The following is a 23,102-nucleotide window of genomic DNA, read 5'->3' as shown; positions in this document are numbered from 1 at the left end:
TACCCAAGGTCTTGTGTGTGCGAAATCCGTTTTTTGTGAAGTTTGCTTGTGTGACGTCTGTGTTTTTGTCTGTAAAAAAAAAAAAAAAAAAATCTGTCGTACATGTGTGTGCGTCTAGTTACCGTCTTTGTCGTACGTGTGTATTTGTAATTAGGATGGCCAGTAGGAGGTTCACGGTGGATGAGGCAAACGCCGTGTTTTGTTCTGAATCTGATGAAAGCGATACAGAAACCGCGTCCGAGGTAGAAATGTTATCTACCAGTGATGGCGATGATAGTGATACGCTTTCCGCAAATGCAAGTATCACTGCTGAGTCCACAAGCACAGGCCATGTAGCTGAAGTACCACAAAACACGGCCCACTCTATTGCGCCAGAATATATTGAGTGATAAGCGACAGAATAATTTTCCCCAATATCCCAGAATTTATTGCCATCCTAGGGATAAATATTAATGTGGAAAATTTTACAGCCCTTGATTTTTTAAACCCCTTCCCGCTTTTTTACGTAAAAGTCCGTCACAGGAGTTGTCGTGTTAACGCAAACTGACGGACTATTACGTCACGTCAGCAGACACAGTTTTAAAGCATTGATAGCTTAACGCTATCACTGCTTCAAGGCCAGGACCGGAGCTAGCCTCCGATCCGGCCGATTAGATGCAGACCTCAAAACCGAGAGCTGCATCTATGGTGTTTACAACCAGATCGGAACCCTGCAATGAAATTGCGGGGTTCCGATGACTGCTCCGGCAGACCAGAAGCCTAACAATGGCCTCCTGTCTGCCTAGAACGGAAGCCTGCTAGGCCCCGCCCAGAGGTGGGGCCTAAAAGGCGCCCGGCCGCAGTTTCAAGATGGCGCAGACTTAGCTGCCAAGCCTGCGACATCAGCCGTTGGTGTCAGCTGTATGTTACGCAGCATCTTAGTGGTTTGTAGTTATCGGCTTCTACATGAAAGTATCGTGACAAATCCTATCGCTGCTATGTTGGTAGTGCAATGCATTAGAGTAAACATCAGAGGTACAGGACCTCAAGTCCCCTAGTGGGACAAAAAAAAAATGTTGATAGGTTAATAAAAACAAACACTTAATTTTTTCCTATAATGAGGCTTTTATTATTGGAAAAAAATAAAAATGTAAAAAAAAAAAGTACACATATTTGGTATTTGGTATTGCCGCGTCCGTAACGACCCAAACTATAAAAGTATAATATTATTTTTCCCGCACGGTGAACACCGCAAAAAATAAATAAAAAATAAATGCCAGAATCACAATTTTTTTTTTATCACCACCCCTCACAAAACATGAAATAAAAAGTGATCATAAAGTCGCATGTACCCCCAAAAACTACAACCAGTCCCGCAAAAAACAAGCCCTGACACAGCTTTTTTTTACTCAAAAATAAAAAAGTTCTGGCTCTCAGAATATAGCGACACAGAATGTGCAGTGTCCAAAAGCGTATAAGATCGGGCACCATTTATCAGTGCGACACCGGCCACATATCTTTGAAATATTATTTATTTACCGCATTATTATACCCTCTTATTATGCCCTGATGTACTCCGCACAGCTTACATATGCCCCCACATTATACACTGAAGTACCAGTAAAACTTCCAAACAGAACAACTGCCAAGCAAAATCTGCGCTCCAAAAGCCAAATGGCGCTCCCTTCCTTCTGAGCCCTACAGTGTGCCCAAACAGCAGTTTACGTCCACATATATGGCATCACCATACCCGGGGGAACCAGCTTAGCAGTTTACGAGATGTGTGTCTTTGGTGGCACAAACAGGGCACAACATATTTCACACTATAATGGCATATCAGTGGAAAATTGCTATTTTCACTTTGCACCATCAGCTGCGCATTAATTACTAATGGAAAAACACCTGTGGAGGCAAAATGCTCACTGCACCCCTGAAAATGCCTTAAGGGGTGTCATTTCCAAAATTGGGGTTACTACTTGGGGGTTTGTTTTGCTATTTGACCTCGGAGCCCTGCAACTGTGGGCCAATGCTGTGAAAATCACCAAAATAGACCTCAAATGTGCATGTTGCTCATCACTTCTGAGCTTTGTCATATGTGAGGACAAATATTAAATGACTTGAGGGGTGTAACTTCCAAAATGGGGTCACTTCTTGGGGGCTTCCACTGTACTCTGGTACCTCGGAGTTTTGCAAATGCGACATAGCACCCAAAAACGAATGCAGCAAAATCTGCATGCCAAATAGCGCTCCTGCCTTTCTGAGCCCTGCCGTGTGTTCAAACAGCAGTTTACGACCACATGTGGGGTATTTCCGCACTCTGGAGAAATTGTTATAAATTTTGGGGTGCTTTTTCTCCTTTATCCCTTGTGAAAATGAAAAAATTCAACTTTTTAGTGGAAAAAAATGCTGATATTCATTTTTACGGCCTAATTCCAATACATTTTTCAAAAGACCAGTTTGGTCTAAATGCTCACTATACCACTAGATAGATTCCTTAAGGCCCCATGCACACAAACGTAATTACGGCATATTTTTACGGGCCCATGGACTTCTATTGGCCACGGGTACCTCCTCATATGCTTACGGGAAGGTGCCCGTGCCGTTGAAAAATATAGAACATGTCCTATTTCAGAAGTCTATGGGGCTCCCGTAATTACGGGTGAATACGTGTGTGCACCCGTAATTACAGGAGCGTTGCTAGGCGACGTCAGTAAATAGTCACTGTCCAGGGTGCTGAAAGAGTTAAACGATCGGCAGTAACTGTTTCAGCACCCTGGACAGTGACTTCCGATCACATTTTACATCAACCTGTAAAAAAAAAAAAGACGTTCATACTTACCCAGAACTCCCTGCTTTTTCCTCCAGTCCGGCCTCCTGGGATGACGTTTCAGGTCAATCACAGGCTGCAGTGGTCACATGGACTGCCGCGTCATCCAGGGAGGTCGGACTGGATGTCAGGAGAGGGACGCGTCACCAAGACAACGGCCGAGTAAGTATGAATTTCTTTTACTTTTTCTGCAGAAACGGCTGTCCCTTCTCTCTATCCTGCACTGATAGAGAGAAGGGCTGCCGAATACTGCAGTGTGATTTTGCAGCGAAAACGTGCCCGTAAATACGGGTGGAATACGGGTGACACCGGACCCGTATTTACGGGCATGGGTCCGTAAATACTGGTGCAATACGGGTCGAATACGTGTGACCAAGGACCCGTATTTACGCCAGTATTTACGGAAGGACAAAAATACGTTCGTGTGCATGAGGCCTAAGAGGTATAGTTTCCAAAATGTGGTCACTTTTGGGGGTTTCCTACTATTTTGGTCCCGCAGGCACTTTGCAAACGTGACATGGCACCCGAAAACCATTCCAGCTAAATTTGAGCTCCAAATGGTGACCCTTCACTTTTGACCCCTGCCGTGTGTCCAAGCAGCAATTTATGACCACTTATGGGGTATTGCCGTAATCGGGAGAAATTGTTTTTCAAATGTTGGGGTGCTTTTTCTCCTTTATGCTTTGTAAAAATTAAAAATGTAAACATTTTAATATAAAAAATTTAGATTTTCATTTTCACGGCCTAATTCCACTAAAGTCAGCAAAAAACCTGTGAAGTCAAAATGCTCACTATACCCCTCAATAAATTCCTTGAGGGGTGTAGTTTCCCAAATGGGGTCACTTTTGGGGGGTTTCCACTGATTTGGTCCTTCAGGGGCTTTGCTAATGCGACATGGCACCCGAACATCATTGCCGCAAAACTCGAGCTCAAAAAGCCAAATGGTTCTCCTTCCTTTCTGAGCTCTGCCGTGTGTCCGAACAGCAGTTAATTACCACATATGGGGTATTGCCGTAATTGGGAGAAATTGCTTTCCAAATGTTGGGGTGCTTTTTCTCCTTTATGCCTTGTAAAAATTAAAAGTTTCAACATTTTATTAGAAAAAATCTAGATTTTCATTTTCAAGACCTAATTCCACTAAAGTCAGCAAAAAAACCTGTGGGGTCAAAATGCTCACTATACCCCTCGATAAATTCCTTGAGGGTTGTATTTTCCAAAATGGGGTCACTTTTGGGGGGTTTCCACTGATTTGGTCCCTCAGGATTCTCATTTTCACGGCTTCCACTAAATTCAGCAAAAAAAAAGTGGGGTCAAAATGCCCACTATAAACCTTGATAAATTCCTTCAGGGGTGTAGTTTGCCAAATTGTGTCTTTTTGGGGGTGTTTCCACTGTTTTGGCATCACAAGACCTCTTCAGACCTAACATGGTGCCTAAAATATATTCTAATAAAAAGGAGGCCCCAAAATCCTCTGGGTGCTCCTTTGTTCGGAGGTCTGTGTTTCAGTGAATTAGCACACTAGGGCCACATATGAGATATTTATAAAAACTACAGAATCTGGGCAAGAAATATTGATTTGCTTTTCTCTGGTAAAAACTTCTGTGTTACAAAAAAAAAAAAGGCTTAAAATAGAATTTCTGCAAAAAAAATGAAAATTGCTAATTTTCATCCCTACTTTGCTGTAGTTCTTGTGAATAGGGTTAATAACCTTTCTAAATTCTGTTTTGAATACTTTGAGGGATTCAGTTTTTAAAATGGGGTGATTTATGTGGGTTTGCATTGTATGGGCCCCTCAAAACTACTTCACAACTGAACTGGTCCCTGTAAAAATAGCCTTTTGAAATTTTCTTGAAAATGTGAAGTACAGTAAAAAATTGTGTAGTACCGTGTTAGCCAGAGACAATATGAAATGTTAAATACTTTTGTGTCAAAAAAGACAAAAGTATAATAGGTATGATACCTTTATTGGCTAACCCTAAAAGTTCTATATGCAAGCTTTCAGAGCACAGAGGCCCCTTCTTCAGGCAGTTTACAAATGAATGACTTAGAAAAAAGCACAACATTTAGATGTTACACAACGACAATTAGTACATGAGGTGATACATCATTAAGATAAGCCGGGGCAATAAAACTGAGGTTATAGGGGTGATGACTTAGGAGTTAAGGCATCTGGAATGTGAGAATGAAAATGTGAGAAATTTCTGCTAAAGTTCTAAGCCTTGTAACGTCCTAGAAAAATAAAAGGATGTACAAAAAACGAGGCCAATCTAAAGTAGACATGTGGGAAATGGTAATTAGCATTTATTTTGTGTGGTATTACTAACTGTCTTACAAGCAGATACATTTAAATTTAGAAAAATGCTAATTTTTTCAGTTTTTCGCTAAATTTTGGTGTTTTTCACAATAAAAAACTGAATGTATCGACAAAATTTTACCACTAACTTAAAGTATAATGTGTCGTGGAAGTCAATGGCTCAAAATATATTAGACTGAAATTTAGAAGAGTCCAACAGACTCTCAGGCCAGGCACTTTATCTAGCATCCTAATCAGGATATTTCATACCGATATATATCGAGAGAGGAGAAGAAAACACACAGACGCTGCTGATATGCTCAAAATACTCCTCTGGAGGTTTATTTCTAAACTCAAACTATAATACTATCATTCAGAAGGGGTGTAGGCTTGAGGTTAACCAATCAGAGACAATGTGATAATATTTGTTATTCAGCCAATAGCAGACCATAAAATACATCCCAGATACATCATTATAATTCTTCACACATCAGGTTTGCAGGTGGCCTTATCTCTCTTGGGCAGAATGTTCCCGTAAGATGGGGGAGGCATTCCCACAAGCATATTTGCCACCCTCCCATCTCATTCCCCGTGCCTTCACTGCAAGCTTCGTATGGGAGCCAAGGTCAAAGATAAAACATACGAAATCAACATAACTTGTGTTAAAGGAACAATGTCTTTCTTATTCACTACAAAAGAACCAAGATGGGAACTCCAGACAAGATGGCTGCTGCACGAAACGAAATAATTTAAACATTATTATAATCACTTTCACATAATACATATCTTAGTAATTCGGCATCCTGCTTGATAATTCATAATGTAATTTCATACAGAGAATATAAACAAATAAACCATCCTTCACAAACCCCCCTTTTTCTCATATTAAATTACAGAAATTATATATTATGATTATAAAACTCAAACAATATATCAATAGGGCCACAACTAATATGATGCCATCACCAATGTCCAATTTGGGTATGGGGTCCCACCAGTGTATTGACAAGTCCTGTACATCATCATCATCATCCTCTTCTATCTTCTGCTCTTCACTGACTGTCACCCTCAGGGTAACCCACACAATTATGGTGTCAGACTGGTGGTGTCTAGTGGGGGATTTATTATTACCCCCCTCCTGGTCACTTACTTATTAAAACACTTGGACGGCTGCTTAGAATTGTGACACTGCCGTCAGTTCATGACAAACGCGTTGTACTGGCTCCGGCTGCGCCTGCCGCATCTCAGTTATGGAGTTCATCATATTAAAAGTCTTTCAGTTCATATTTACTGCCACTTGCTAGGGACCCCCAACCCTTGTCAATTGTTAAAATAAATACTACTCTGGTGATATCATCTACATAATATAAAAGTTGTTCTAAGTACATACAATAATGTCAGGCCCTTAAACTAAATCAAACACTTTTTATATAAGAAAAACTTCTCTGTTACAATGGACATGGCACCCAGAAGATGTGTAGTTTCTGGGTACATTGTCCTGGAACAGCTCCAACTCACAGAAATATACACAGATTCCACATGTTTATCTGACAAATGTCACAAACCAATTTTTCTTACTCTGATTTGTATTGCATGGGAAGGCCTCTCAAAGTCTGTTCTCTTCGTGGGAGGCGGGTATGATAAGGTTGGCACCGGTCTGCCAGGACTGTTCTGTATGCAAATCAAACAGCTCTAACAGAATTTAGCAGCAACAGCTGTAAAGCCTGGGACATACCAATTAGATCTTATCAAATCGATCCTTGCAGTCTTGGGGCATATGTGAGGTCAAACAACTTCAATACAAGTGCCATCAAGAGAGCCTTGGGTGCTACCGGTTTACCTTCCTTTATCCGTCCACATTCTGTTAGAATCTGGTTCTCACGCCTTCTGCTCCCAGTTGGAGACTTCCTGTGGAGAACAACCTTTTTCATTGTATAATCATTAATTGATCTTAATCAAATAACAACTAACATCTTTACATTAAACGTTCACATTGAGCAATAACTAGAAGTGATACATGCAAACTCATTTTTCTTCTTTTTATATATATACTGCACAGAATTCTCTGCTCTAACATTTTCCTTTCACAACAACAACAACAATAATAAATAAATAAATAAATAAAAATGTTTTCAAATGGGAATATTCCGCTTCTGTACCTTTTATCTGACGCCTCCAATAGTCCAATACTGAGGCTGGCCTAGAACTTTACATAAAACTTAACCTCAGTATTTAATATTCCCACAACACTTTTTAAATATCGTTATTAAACAAACTAACTTTGGGATAACATCTGGAGAACTGCTGATATCTTATTGTACAAACACCAGTTCAATACTTTTGAAAAAAATGATTCCCCTGTCACTACACACAACGTCTGCAGTGGGGAAGATACTGGCCAGGCCTCAGGCCACCCTGAGAACAGGTCTACACACACAAGCACGTTGTCATACACTTCTACCTCGGGTAGTTGTACGTTCCGCAGTCGCTGGGACAGGTAATCCGGCCAGCTTGCACTTTTCACAGGTACCTTTGCAGTTTTACCTATGTCATGCCGTGCGCACATCATGCAGGCTGCTACAAACCTAGTGGTGGCATTATTGTATCCAGGGACAAGCCAATTTACTGACACCTGGCTGCACATACCCTTGTTGTCAGTTCTGTCTTCTCTTGCTCTCTCAATTGGCTTACCCGATGATCCAACAAAGTTCCTACTACCAATGGGCCCATAATTGTGGGCGATGCCAAAAGCGTACCTAGAGTCAGTGTAAATGTCGGCCGTCTTACCTTCTGCCAGGTTACAAGCCTCAGCAAGCACCCCCAGCTCCGCTCCTTGAGATGAACAAGAAGGTGAGAGTGGTTTCTGGATAATTTACCTGGTGCCTCGTATCCTGTCTTGCACATACTGTATATGATCAAGTATCTCTACATTACAAATTTACATTGGAAACCCATATCACATATAGATAGAACATTTCAAAAGGATGGAGTTTTATTTTTCCACATTCATCTGATGATCCAGGACACTTGTAAATCCCACCCAACCAGGTCCTGTAAATACCTGATTAATACAAAAACAAACAAATTATGTTACTGAAATCTGTCATAAAATGAACAATGTTCAGACAATTTTTTGTTTTTTTGTTTTGCCTTCTCCCCCATCTAAATCTGTAAAGACTCATCTATGGATGACGTCACCTCGGCCTCCTGTGCAAATTTTCTGGAGGGGGATGGTCTCTTACACAATACCTCATATTGGGTGGAGACTACAGCACAGCATACCCAGTGCCATATTTACCGTTCTGGAAGGATCTGGAACTATCTATACAGAAATACCTCAAAATGTAGGTTACTGTCATACACATTTAATTTGAATTACTCATTGGGGTCTCCTACACATTTTGTAGACCTCCTAGAACCAAATTCATTAATTCAAAACAAAAATAAAACACAAAACAAAACTACCTGATCAGTCTCTTCAGCATTCCCTCCTATTTGGACTCTGCGAAAGTAATGTAGCAGAGTTCAAAACTACATATCTCAACATAATAAAGTCGGGCACTCTATCTGTGGGGCACTAGTTTAACACCCTGTAATACACAACAGCCTGGAACAAAAAAATGACTTTCCCCTGACAAAAATACATTTTATCTTTAAAATGACTTGCAACCATTTACCTGTAAAACATCTCACATTTTCCAAAATAACATTTAGGCCGCACTATAGCACGTGCCTCATGTGTGAAAACAAAAACAAAACAAATGTAATCAGTTATTCAATAAAACAGGAAATAATATATCTGGTAATATTAATTACTGCAAAGGAATAAATTATATATAAGAATAGGGAACAGTGGGGGTACATACATTTTCAAGACCCCGTGTCTCACATTATCTGTATTTTAATTCATTTGAATTAACATCAAAACATTCCAACATGAAATCTTATCACATCATAACAGATAAATATGCAGCGTAACTTTTATCTTTTTGCAGACAAATCCATCCGGCTGTAATATTTTTACAGAGTGAAACTGATTTTAACCCCATACACAAAACACTAAGAATTTTATTTTTTTTAGACATTACTGCTGTTAAAAATAAGAACATACAATATAGATCTGCTTTATTGTGGCCACTAGTTTCACACATATTACATTACACACGTCTCACACATCACACAGATGTCACATCACACCGGTTCACATTACACTCCCCCAGTTCTGACCCACGTTAGTCACTGCAATGTACCCGGCTGCTCCATTTTCTTCACTCTTCCTATCAAAATTTACACCTGTATTCAAATTGTTCTTTCTCACATCAACTTACTTGTAACCACCTGTAATCACTTACTTTGTCCTTTTAACTTTCTCAACTTTCCACAAACCATTCTATTTATCACATGCAAACATCCATCTTATGGCTGCCAGCTTCTTCAACAATTTTTTTACAGTGTGTTATTTTGCCTTCATATACTTTACAATTAAAGCCCCAGCTCCTTTTGCTCATTCTACTATAATGATGGCCGGGACCCGTGCCCCAAAGCATTTTTGTCTGATTTACTCCTGACCCCATGGTCGGAGAGCAGTAGGGTGATCTCCGGTAAATCCCCCACCTCCAGGCAAACTGGCCACGTTTGCCGACAGATATCTCAGACCAGTCTATCTCCTAGACTGTCTTACCAATACGATATCAAAAGTTGTTCCTCCAGACATTCTAGCAGTAGGATCTCCTTTCCTCTCATCCCTCACTGTATTGAACATCAAGAACAGACAAAATTCTGCCAATCAACAATTGCAAGAGCAAATTCTTCAACACAATCGACATTCATGAACCTCCATTGAATCAAACAGGAGTTGGTCACATTCATTTTAAACATCTACAAACCTCTCACTGCCGGGATATAGCTTTTGGTTCATACAGAAGGACCCTTACACAGTATTACAAGATGGCAGTGTGTGCTAAAAGTGTATCAATGATTATTCAAAACTACATTCAAAGTTTTCCCTGTTGCACTGGATTCTCCATTATCAGGACTTAACTGTCACGGACACAGGGTATGTGGACCCACTAGGCCGGTCTGCCGTAGCGGGGAGGCAGCTGACCAGGTCACAGTCTATACGGAAGTCAATGGCAGACAGTAATACTTGAGTACCTAAAATAGTCCGGGCGGTGGCTGTGGCTCCAGCACGGATGGAGGCTGGTGCGGCAGGTGGCGCCAGACGTGACGGGCAGTATCCGATGAAGCAGAAGACACTTGACGTGTCAGAAGACACTTGACGTGGCAGACGACACTTGACGTGGCAGACGACACTGGACGTGGCGGAAGACACTTGACGTGGCGGACGACACTTGACGTGGCGGACGACACTTGACGTGGCGGACGACACTTGACGTGGCAGAAGACACTATACCAACGCTGGTAGGCACAGGAACTGGAACAATACGGAATACAGGAATGGTAACAGGGCACAGGTAACAGCTGGAACGGGAGACACTAAGGGACCATTGCGAGACAGACTGGGAAAGACTAACAACGCTCAGACATTGAACTAGGGGGCTGGACCCCTCTTATAGGCCAGGGTACTCACGGGTTAAAGGTCGTTGAAGATGTCCGGTGCGCGCGCTGCCCCTTTAACAGCGAGGACGAGCGTGCGCGCACACCCTGCGGGCTCCGGCGGAGGTGAGTGGATGCAAGCGCTGGCGTTTCCTGAGGAGGAGGCTGGGGCCAGCGCTTGCCAACTCGTGGCTGCGGCTGTCAGCGGGAGGCTGGAGCTGACAGCCCGCAGCTACGGACATTACAGAATCTCCCCTCTTACGCCCCCTCTTCTTGGGACCGGAGCGAGAGAGAAACTTCTTTAGAAGGGTAGGGGCATTGATGTTCTCCTCTGGCTCCCAGGACCTCTCTTCGGGACCAAACCCCCTCCAATCTACCAAATAAAAGGTCTTTCCTCTCACTCTCTTGGTGTCCAAAATCTCCTTGACCTCAAAGATGTCCGAGGAGCCGCTGGGAGCAACTGCAGGGCTGGGAGTCTTGGAATAGCGGTTTAGGATCACAGGCTTCAGGAGGGAGACGTGTAAGGAGTTGGGAATCCTGAGGGTAGGAGGCAGCCGAAGCTTGTAGGCGACAGGGTCGATCTGCTGCAGGACCTCGAATGGTCCAAGGAACCTGGGAGCGAACTTGTATGAGGGCACCTTCAAGCGAATGTTCCGAGAGGACAGCCAGACTTTAGTCCCCGGAAAATACTGAGGCGGCTCTCTTCTCTTAGTATCTGCCTTTCGCTTCATGCGATCTACTGCCAGCAAAATAGAGGACCGGGTCTGTTGCCAGATTTGCAGGAAGTCCCCATATGCAGAGTCAGCAGCGGGAACCTGTCGACACAGGAAGAGGGACTCTGGGATGTTGACTGTACACGATGTGAAACGGAGTGGAGGTGGTGGACTCACTTGTGTGGTTGTTATATGAAAACTCGGCCCAAGGAAGAAGCTGTACCCAGTTATCGTGCTGAGAAGAGATGAAGTGGCGGAGATAATTTTCCATGATCTGGTTGATCCTCTCAACTTGCCCATTGGATTGGGGGTGATAGGCAGAGGAAAAGTCCAAACTCACATCCAGGAGTTTACAGAGTGCTCTCCAGAATTTAGAGGTAAACTGAACCCCCCGGTCGGACACAATCTGAAGAGGCAAGCCATGCAAGCGAAAGATGTGCTGAATGAAGAGACTCGCCAGTCGGGGAGCAGAAGGTAGGCCGGTCAGTGGGATAAAATGTGCCATCTTAGAGAACCGGTCCACCACCACCCAGATGGTGTTGCATCCTGCTGAGAGAGGAAGGTCTGTGACGGAGTCCATTGCGATGTGCTGCCAGGGGGCACTGGGTACAGGCAGAGGTTGAAGCAGGCCGGCAGGCTTGGAGTGAGTCACTTTATTAGAGGCACACACCGTGCAAGCAGAGACAAAGTCCAGAACATCCCTAGGTAGCGTGGGCCACCAAAAGTGACGAGCAATCATGTCTTGGGTTTTACGGACACCAGCGTGCCCAGCTAGTTTAGAACTGTGTCCCCATCGGAGAAGTCTTTTTCTGTCTGCCAACCGAACAAAAGTTCTCCCTGGAGGGATATTTCTAAGCTGCAGAGGATTGGCGGTGACAACGCAGGATGGGTCTATGATCGTCTGAAGGGACTCCACCGTGTCTTCCGTCTCAAATGATCTGGACAGGGCATCGGCCCTCACATTCTTGTCAGCGGGACGGTAGTGGAGCAGAAATTGGAAACGGGTGAAGAACAGTGACCACCTGGCTTGACGAGGATTCAGTCTTTGAGTGGACTGAAGGTAGGTGAGGTTCTTGTGGTCGGTGAAGATCAGGATGGGGTGAGCTGCGCCTTCTAAAAGATGTCTCCACTCCTCCAGGGCCAATTTGATAGCCAGTAGCTCCCGATCTCCAATGGAGTAATTGCGCTCAGCAGATGAAAACTGTCTTGAGTAGTAGCCACATACAACTGCCTTTCCTTTGGAGCTCCTCTGGAACAGAAGTGCGCCTGCACCAACAGAGGAAGCGTCCACCTCTAGTGAGAACTGCCGAGATACGTCAGGGTGATGGAGGATTGAAGCAGAAGTGAAGGCTTTCTTGAGGCTAATGAATGCGGACTCTGCCTCTGGAGTCCACACCTTGGCGTTCACACCCTTCTTGATAAGGGTAGAGATGGGAGCCGTCAGAGAAGAAAAGTTCGGAATAAACTGCCGGTAGAAATTGGCAAAACCCAGGAACCGCTGTATGGCACTTAGGCATTGAGGACGTGGCCATTCCAGGACAGACTTTAGTTTCTCAGGGTCCATCTTAAGGCCTTGATCCGAGATGACAAAGCCCAGGAAGGGCAAAGACCTCTTTTCAAAGGTGCATTTTTCTAACTTGGCATACAAGCGATTCTCTCTTAGTCGCAGGAGAACTTGTCGAACATGCCTCCGATGGGTCATCAGATCTGGGGAGAAAATTAGAATATCATCGAGATAAACTACAACACACATATAGAGATGCCAATGTCAACGTCTACAGTGAAGAGGCGACTCCGGGATGCTGCCCTTCAGGGCAGAGTGACAAAGAAAAAGCCATATCTGAGACTGGCTAATAAAAGGAAAAGATTAATATGGGCAAAAGCACACAGACATTGGACAGAGGAAGATTGGAAAAAAGTGTTATGGACAGACGAATCGAAGTTTGAGGTGTTTGGATCACACAGAAGAACATTTGTGAGACGCAGAACAACTGAAAAGATGCTGGAAGAGTGCCTGACGCCATCTGTCAAGCATGGTGGAGGTAATGTGATGGTCTGGGGTTGCTTTGGTGCTGGTAAAGTGGGAGATTTGTACAAGGAAAAAGGGATTTTGAATAAGGAAGGAAATCACTCCATTTTGCAACGCCATGCCATACCTTGTTTACAGCGCTTGATTGGAGCCAATTTCATCCTACAACAGGACAAAGCACACCTCCAAATTATGCAAGAACTATTTAGGGAAGAAGCAGGCAGCTGGTATTCTATCTGTAATGGAGTGGCCAGCGCAGTCACCAGATCTCAACCCCATACAGCTGTTGTGGGAGCAGCTTGACTGTATGGTACGCAAGAAGTGCCCATCAAGCCAATCCAACTTGTGGGAGGGGCTTCTGGATGCATGGAGTGAAATTTCTCCCGATTACCTCAGCAAATTAACAGCTAGAATGCCAAAGGTCTGCAATTCTGTAATTGCTGCAAATGGAGCATTCTTTGACGAAAGCAAAGTTTGAAGGAGAAAATTATTATTTCTAACCATGTCAATGTCTTGACTATATTTTCTAGTCATTTTGTAACTCATTTGATAAATATAAGTGTGAGTTTTCATGTAAAACACAAAGTAGTGTATATATATATATTTTTCTTTACAGCTTTTAAAAATACTCACTATACCCCTAGATGAATATTAGCTGGACATTTATACTTATCAAAATGACCTGTAGTACCATGGCAAATGTAGCATGGTTCCCTAAAATCAGTTCTGGCTTAAATATAACTCCTTCTATGATATGCCCTGTAACGGGTCCATATAATAGATTAGAAACACATATTTGGTATCGCCGTACACGGGAGAAATAGCAGAATGTGGAAAGGTGTCACTTTTACCAGTATGTCATATGGTGTTCCAAAACGGCTAATGAAAAGTGACATATTTGTGAAAAAATGCTATTTAAATTTTTTGGGGCGTAGATTGAGGAAATTCTGGAAAAAAATGTGGAGGGTTAAAAGATTCAGTGAACCCCAGGAATAGACTTTAGAGTGTCTAGTTTTTATAACGCAATGTTTTTTTCGCATTATTTATTGGACTTCAGGTCCATTACCCATACCATACCATGGTGTAAAAAAATTAATTAGACATTTTAATGCGCAATTGAAAAAAAGGGCACTTGTGTTTTATACTATATTTCTGGCCCAAAAACATAAACTACACCTCCAAGTCACGTGTCCTTATTATCAGGATAAATAAAAATAAAAATAAATATTTCAATACATGTGTATGATGCAAATATGTTTATTTTCAAACTATTACATTTTAAATGCTGAAAATCATAATTTTTCATTTTTTTTTCCATCTTTCCATGGCTATAAAAAAAAACTATCAAAAATGTTACCTATATAGATATACCACAAAAAGAAAGCACTACATGTCCCAAGAAAACAGTGCAAAATTCACATTATGTTATCAGTTATACTGCGTTACAGCTTTGCATGTTTTGGTCACTAAGATTTAAAATACCTTCGGTATTAAGGACACTGCCCGCCCTTGTTTTCCTTCCTACCTCTAACCGCTTATTTTGTGTACCGTTTACTAACTCTCCCTCCTCACCTCTTCCCCTTGCTAGGTTCCTCAGGGTTCAGTTCTAGGTCCTCTCCTCTTTTCTCAATAAACAGCCCTTATTGAACAAACTACGCTGATGACACCCAATTATATATGTTTTTTTTAGTGACACCACCCCTGCTCTAATACAAAACACCACAGATTGTCAGATCTCTCTAACAACATGTCTTTGTTCTGTCTGAAACGAAAACATTTTTTAAAACCTGAGCTCCTTGTGTTTCCATCGTCTACCATCTCAGTGTGTGGCACTACCATATTTCCTAGGCAGCTGTTTTGGAGTTATATTTGACTTTAGATTTTTCCTACACTTCTTATACTCAATGACCAGCATTCTCATGCCACTTGCGCCACAAAAACATCTCAAGAATCCCCCCTCCCTTTTCTTGTTGTGAGAACCGGGGTTGCTGAAGGTTTTGCATGTATTTTTTAAGCCAAAACCAGGAATGGAACCTAAACAGGAGAAATTTATAAAGAAAGGCCTTTTAAGTCTGCTCTACTGGATCCAATTCCGGTTTTGGCTTACAAAATGCATGCAAAATCTGCAGAAAATCTGCAATGTGTGAACAAGGCCTTAGTGTGCAATAAAAACACTTCTTTTCAGGCAGGCCCACAACATTTCCTAATTTGACACCTTTCCTGTACCCCCTCCTACTACATTATTTATCAATACCTGATCCTTTCATTCAACAGTATCCCCCACACACCTTGCACAATAATGCACTTCATATATGTCATACACAGATACTGGCTAGGTGACTGGCTCTTGCAGCTTTGTTTACTACCCCATTTGAGTATAAGTTGTTGTTTTTTTTTGCTTGGCGGTGCTACTATCGACAATGGGGTGCACTCTCTACAAGTGCAATGTGCGGCGCTATCTACAATTGGGCTATGTGGCACAATCTATAGGGGGCTGTGTGGCACTATCTACATTGGGCTGTGTGACAGGGGGCTGTGTGTGGCGCTATCTACAAGAGGGCTGTGTGTGGCATTATCTACAGGGGCTGTGTGTGGCATTATCTACAGGGGGTGTGTGTAGCATTATCTACAGGGGGAGTGTGTGGCACTATATACAAGGGGGGCTGTGTGGCACTATCTACAGGGGGCTGGGTGTGGCACTATCTACTTGGGGGATGTGTGGCTCTACAGGAAGCTGTGTGGCTCTATCTACAGGGGGCTGTGTGTGACACTATCTACATGGGGGACTCTAAGTGGCACTATCTGTAGGGGCACTGTGTGTGACACCATATAAGGGGTGTGACACTATATACAGTGAAGGAAATAAGTATTTGATACCTTGCTGATTTTGTAAGTTTGCCCACTGTCAAAGACATGACCAGTCTAGAATTTTTAGGCTAGGTTAATTTTACCAGTGAGAGATAGATTATATTTTAAAAAAAAACTGAAAATCACATAGTCAAAATTATATATATTTATTTGCATTGTGCACAGAGAAATAAGTATTTGATCCCCTACCAACCATTAAGAGTTCAGCCTCCTCCAGACCAGTTACACGCTCCAAATCAATTTGGTGCCTGCATTAAAGACAGCTATCTTAAATGGTCACCTGTATAAAAGACTCCTGTCCACAGACTCAATTAATCAGTCTGACTCTAACCTCTACAACATGGGCAAGACCAAAGAGCTTTCTAAGGATGTCAGGGACAAGATCATAGACCTGCACAAGGCTGGAATGGGCTACAAAACCATAAGTAAGACGCTGGGTGAGAAGGAGACAACTGTTGGTGCAATAGTAAGAAAATGGAAGACATACAAAATGACTGTCAATTGACATCGATCTGGGGCTCCATGCAAAATTTCACCTCGTGGGGTATCCTTGATCCTGAGGAAGGTGAGAGCTCAGCCGAAAACTACACGGGGGGAACTTGTTAATGATCTCAAGGCAGCTGGGACCACAGTCACCAAGAAAACCATTGGTAACACATTACGCCGTAATGGATTAAAATCCTGCAGTGCCCGCAAGGTCCCCCTGCTCAAGAAGGCACATGTACAGGCCGGTCTGAAGTTTGCAAATGAACATCTGGATGATTCTGAGAGTGATTGGGAGAAGGTGCTGTGGTCAGATGAGACTAAAATTGAGCTCTTTGGCATTAACTCAACTCGCCGTGTTTGGAGGAAGAGAAATGCTGCCTATGACCCAAAGAACACTGTCCCCACTGTCAAGCATGGAGGTGGAAACATTATGTTTTGGGGGTGTTTCTCTGCTAAGGGCACAGGACTACTTCACCGCATCAATGGGAGAATGGATGGAGCCATGTACCGTCAAATCCTGTGTGACAACCTCCTTCCCTCCACCAGGACATTAAAAATGGCTCGTGGCTGCGTCTTCCAGCATGACAATGACCCGAAACATACAGCCAAGGCAACAAAGGAGTGGCTCAAAAAGAAGCACATTAAGGTCATGGAGTGGCCTAGCCAGTCTCCAGACCTTAATCCCATCGAAAACTTATGCAGGGAGCTGAAGATCCGAGTTGCCAAGCGACAGCCTCGAAATCTTAATGATTTACAGATGATCTGCAAAGAGGAGTGGGCCAAAATTCCATCTAACATGTGTGCAAACCTCATCATCAACTACAAAAAACGTCTGACTGCTGTGCTTGCCAACAAGGGTTTTGCCGCCAAGTATTAAGTCTTGTTTGCCAAAGGGATCAAATTTCTCTGTGCACAATGCAAATAAATATATATAATTTTGACAATGTGATTTTCTTTTTTTTCTATCTCTCACTGGTAAAATTAACCTATCCTAAAAATTCTAGACTGTTCATGTCTTTGACAGTGGGCTCAAATACTTATTTCCTTCACTGTACAGGGGGCACTGTGTTTGACACTATTTACAAGGGGGACTCTATGTGGCACTATCTGTACGGGGACTGTGTGTGACACCATATAAGGGATGAGACACTATATACATGGGCACTGTGTGGGGAACTCTACAGGGGTGGGAAAAATAGATGAACTACCCCCCCAGCCACCCCCAATTTTATGAGATCTCATTCATATATATCTACCATAAATCTATGTTAATGGGATCTCATAAAATAGGCAGGGAGGGGTGCTCTGGGGGGTGCATACAGAGATAGTTGTAACATAACAAAAAAGTCTATATTCACCCCTCCCCTTTACACTTTAAAAGTTAGAAAGAACAGCAGTAAACAAGTCCTTCCTGTACCGGTGCTTTGAGATTCGGGTCATTTTTTTAAATTAACTTTTATGACTATGAAATAACTTAATTAAGGAATAAAAAATAAAAAAATATCAGTACTTAACTGTTTGTTACATTATTCATAACCCTGTAACTAAAGGTTAATAAGAGTACACTTGTCGGCCTAGCTATATTTTTACTTGCGCACAAAATTGATAAATGTTCATTGTCCAGGGGATGGGGGCACTGCTGTGTGGGAGGGGGCAGTCAAAATTTGATGATTTGCTCATAGATTGTAAGCTCTTGCAAGCAGGGCCCTTATTACTCGATTGAATTGTAAATTAGTTTGTCACTATGAAATGTCTTATATTGTCTGTACTTGTTCCCCCTGAAGCATATGTTGGCACTATATAAAGATTATTATATTTTAGATTTACTTTGCATGATAACAAACAAATGTGAGATATTACGTGAAAAAGTATAATATTGTTTCACTATTTTTCACACGCTGAAAGCCTAATAATTTTTAAAAAAACTAAGGTTTCAGTGCATTGCTCATAGTACTTACAATCCGGAGGTACACGTTAAACTTTCTCTTGGTCTGATATTTTCCATCAAATGTATAATTTTATTTATCTATGCTTTGCTCCTCAGAACACAGAAAACTTGGAAATTTAACAGTGACGGTGAAGAAAGCTTTCCCATCTCCTAACGCACTTCAAGTTCTGTACCAACGCATGAAATATGAATATGAGTTCTATTACTACGTCAAAGAACAATTCCATTTGCTGAAGCGGAAATTTGGGCTTAAATCACATCTTAAAACGACATCCCGTCAAGAAATCTCTATCCCAATACCCATCCCTATGGAAACAGAGGAACCCATAGAAGATGAGGAGGAGCAAGATGATGAGAAGTGGTTAGAGGACATTTATAAAAGATGATACCGCAGTTGTAGCCTCACAACTATGATTCTAGATCTATTTCTTAAGCTTTTTTTATTGTTAAAAAGAATTCTTAAGGAACATGGTTAATGCTGAACTGCATTAACACTTTCCCACATGTTGGGTATTAGGGAATACTTGTGCCCGATTTTGCGGGTCGTGTTTACTTTGAGTTTTATATTCATTAAGATAGATAAGAGAAATAAGAGTTACAGCACATGGACTTAAGTTTTTGCCAGTATTTGCAGGAACATTTTAGTAGTTTTATCAGCATTTGCAAATGATGAATGTGTAGGAGAGATACATTGTGACATGCTCAGCCTTTGTCCATATGTTTTTTTTGCACTCAAGTTGCGTTACACCACAGTTGTAGCTAATGCAATGCAGGAGCTTCAAACACCCCTCTACATATATATAGGAGAGCTATGTCATGCTTTTATATATCCCCTTCTCCATGGCAGAGAAACACCTGTGCACGGCATTGTACATATTCATGAATGCTTGTCATGTTATAACTTAATAAGGCTCCAAGAGAAATCCAGTGCTTTCCTTTTATTTGCTAAACCTACTGGAAGTATTTGTTTTTCCCATTGAGCACACAGCTTTCTTAAGTTGACCTAGACAATTTTAGGTTCTGTCCTGTTTTCACCTTTTAAACTCTACATTCACAGTGAAATTACTTTTAATTTACCCCATCCTGAATCCTTTATGGCCGGGTACCCTGTCCCATTTTATTTTTAAGCACTTAATTATTTTCCCCCTTCGTCCCTATGTGAAACTTAACTGGATTTACTTTGAGGCATTGAAGTGGAAGACCTCACCTTTGGATATGTATCATGACCCAGTCAAATGCTTATACATACTGAACTATCATGATATTCAGAAGCCACTTGTATATTGCCTTATATTGGAGAACCCATCCCATATCCAAAGCTGTATAATTTTTCATCCATTGCCACAAAACAATTTAAAAGTACAGGACCACAGATTTTTTTTATTTACCATTAAGGTACTAGTTATAATTTGGTTCTGATAAAGGTGTAAAACAAAACACATTTGTTATTTGGGGAATTCCATATCCCACTATCTTACCTACCCTGACAGCTTAGGGTATTCATTATAGATGACTTCCAAAAGTAGTCATGTTACTGTAATGTAACATGTTGTAGGCATTCCATTAACATTTTTTTTTACTAATGTAGCTTATCGAAAGATACTGGTATTTTTAAAAAAAATAATAGTAATAATACTGTTTTGGGTAAGCCTGCTTCCTCTTTTGCACTACACCAACCAATTTTTTAGGAGGGAACCTATGTCAAGAAATCTTGAGGAAAAAATAACAGAGAAATATTTTAAGGTAAAAATGTGCCATGTTCACAGAAATTGTACGTTCGTTTCACTCAAGTACTATATATTAACATAAACCTGCCAGAAATCATTAGTTGGGTTATAGGACATAAAGTATTCCAAAAAAAATAGTAGTAACCTGCAACGTTATCAAATAAACATTACAAGTGTGACAGCTATGGTTCATATATCATTCAAACAAAGGGATCAATATACACCTTGAATACATACTTGGGGGAATGGTCGCAAAATAAATTATATGAAATAATTACAATTGTGCACCATTTCAAACCTAAGGTAACGGTTGTACAATTTACAACTTCTTTTTTTTTTTCAGCCATTCCCATAACAAAATGTTGGACAAGTTTGATAGGAGACGTAATCATTTTTTTAACCAGTTTTACTCCACAATATTGGCTAAAACTGTTTTTTTCTATTTAAATGAATCCCTTAGATCTATCCTTTGATGCTATAACAGACCTGGATTAGAAAGAGCACCGTTTTAGTAAACTCAAAATTCGACAGAGCTTAAAGGGTTTGTCCGATTTCAGTAAATTGATTTTCATTTTTGTATAATGAAAAGTTATAAAAAAAAATCAATATACTTTCTGTATAAATTCCTCACGGTTTTCAAGATCTCTGCTTGTTGTTATTCAGTAGGAAAATGCATTGTTTATCTAATGAATACAATTCTGCCCATGGTCATGTGAAGGATACACAGGTGCTGGGATCGTTAAACACATCTCTGATACACATATTGTAATGAGCCTGTGTGTTTATCACATGACCGTGGACAGAATTTATTCACTAGATAAACAATGAATTTTCCTACTAAATAACAACAAACAGATCTTGAAAACCATGAGGAATTAAAACAGAAAGTATATTGGCAATTGTGTAGTTTTTAATTATACAAAATATAACATTCAAATTGCTGAAACCGGACAACTCCGTTAATCTTTCTTTATTTCTCTGCCAGATACTGTCCTGGACTATAATAATAGCATAGCCTTGTAGATCTCATGACCACATAACTGAGCTTCAAATTTATAGCACATTAAAGCTGCTCGCACATAGTGCAGAATTTGGTGCAGAAAATCTGTATCAAAACCGCAGGTAAACGCAGACAATTCCACAGTAAAATCTGCACGTAAGGGGAGATTCACACGAGCGTTGCGTTTTTGCGCGCGCAAACAACGCGGCGTTTTGCGAGCGCAAAAACCATTTGACAGCTGCGTGTGTCATGCGTGTCTGATGCGCGGCTGCGTGATTTTCGCGCAGCCGGCATCATAGAGATGAGGCTTGTCGACGCCCGTCACTGTCCAAGGTGCTGAAAGAGCTAACTCTTTCAGCACCCTCGACAGTGAATGCCGAACACAACAGCGAAAAACCTGTAAAAAAAAAAGAGAAAGTTCCTACTTACCGAGAACTTCCCGGCCGTTGCCTTGGTGACGCGTCCTTGGTGACGCGTCCTTGGTGACGCGCCTCTCTTGACATCGGGCCCCACCTCCCTGGATGACGCGGCAGTCCAAGTGACCGCTGCAGCCTGTGATTGGCTGCAGCCTGTGCTTGGCCTGTGATTGGCTGGAGCTGTCACTTGAACTGAAGTGTCATCCCGGGAGGTCGGACTGCAGGAAGGAGACAGGAGTAATCGGTAAGTTAGAACTTCGTTTTTTTACAGGTTCATGTATTTTGGGATCGCAAGTCACTGTCCATGGTGCTGAAACAGTTTAACTCTTTCAGCACCATGCACAGTGAATCTCTCCCGACGTCGCGGACCGGAAATTTTTTTGCCGGGTTCGGCCAAAACGAGTTTGGCCGAACCCGGTGAAGTTTGCCTCGGTTGTCGGGGTTCGCTCCTCGCAAAGACACTCCGTTTGGATGCTTGGAAACAGAAAAGCACGTGGTGCTTTTCTGTTTTCATTCATCCTTTTCACTGCTGTTGCGCGAATCACGCTCGTCCCACGGAAGTGCTTCCGTGTGGTGCGCGTGATTTTCACGCACCCATTGACTTCAATGGGTGCGTGATGCGCGAAATACGCAGAGTTATTGAACCTGTCGCGCTTTTTGCGCAGCAGACAAACGCTGCGCAAAAAGCACGGACTGTCTGTACTGCCCCATAGACTTGTATTGGTCCATGCGTGCCGCGTGAAAACCACGCAGCCCGCACGGACCGAATACACGCTCGTGTGAATCCCCCCTAATAGTGCGTTTTTAGGCTAAAGCCCCACGTAGCGGAATTGCACTTGAATTCCGCTGCGGACACTCCGCAGCATTAATCCGCAGCGGAGCCGTTTCTCCATTGACTTCCACTTCTATTTAGCAGTGTTCATTTAGACGATGCGTAAAATTCCGCTGCGGAGCATAGGCTGCGGAGCGGAATTTGGTGTCCGCAGCATGCTCTGTCTGTTGCGGACCAGTGGCGGACTGGTTGCGGACTCATGGCGGAATTTCTCCATTGACTTCAATGGAGATTCTAAATTCCGCAATGAAGTCCGCAGCTGTCATGCACATGTTATGTGTGGTGCGGATGCGTCTTGCTTTTTTGACATGACATTTCTTCATTCTGGCTGGACCTATGTATTTCTAGGTCTACAGCCAGACTGAGGAAGTCAATGGGGCTCCCGTAATTATGGGAGCGTTGCTAGGAGACGTCAGTAAATAGTCACT

At 42.1% G+C, this 23,102-nt stretch overlaps 1 protein-coding gene across 1 annotated transcript in view; it reads left to right on the top strand.

Moving 5' to 3' along the window:
* UST (uronyl 2-sulfotransferase) overlaps positions 1 to 20,660 on the top strand; it is a 379,706-nt gene extending 359,046 nt beyond the window's left edge. Inside the window, exon 8 of the mRNA XM_075863730.1 lies at positions 18,796 to 20,660. Within this exon, the coding sequence (XP_075719845.1) occupies positions 18,796 to 19,085 (290 nt within the window). The 3' untranslated portion in view covers positions 19,086 to 20,660. The remainder of the gene's footprint in view (positions 1 to 18,795) is intronic.
* The last annotated feature ends 2,442 nt before the right edge of the window (positions 20,661 to 23,102 follow it).

This window comes from Rhinoderma darwinii, chromosome 4, assembly GCF_050947455.1.
Source record: "Rhinoderma darwinii isolate aRhiDar2 chromosome 4, aRhiDar2.hap1, whole genome shotgun sequence".
Taxonomy (NCBI): domain Eukaryota; kingdom Metazoa; phylum Chordata; class Amphibia; order Anura; family Rhinodermatidae; genus Rhinoderma; species Rhinoderma darwinii.
Note: the sequence above shows the minus strand (reverse complement) of the source record. Positions and strands in the feature narration are given on the sequence as shown.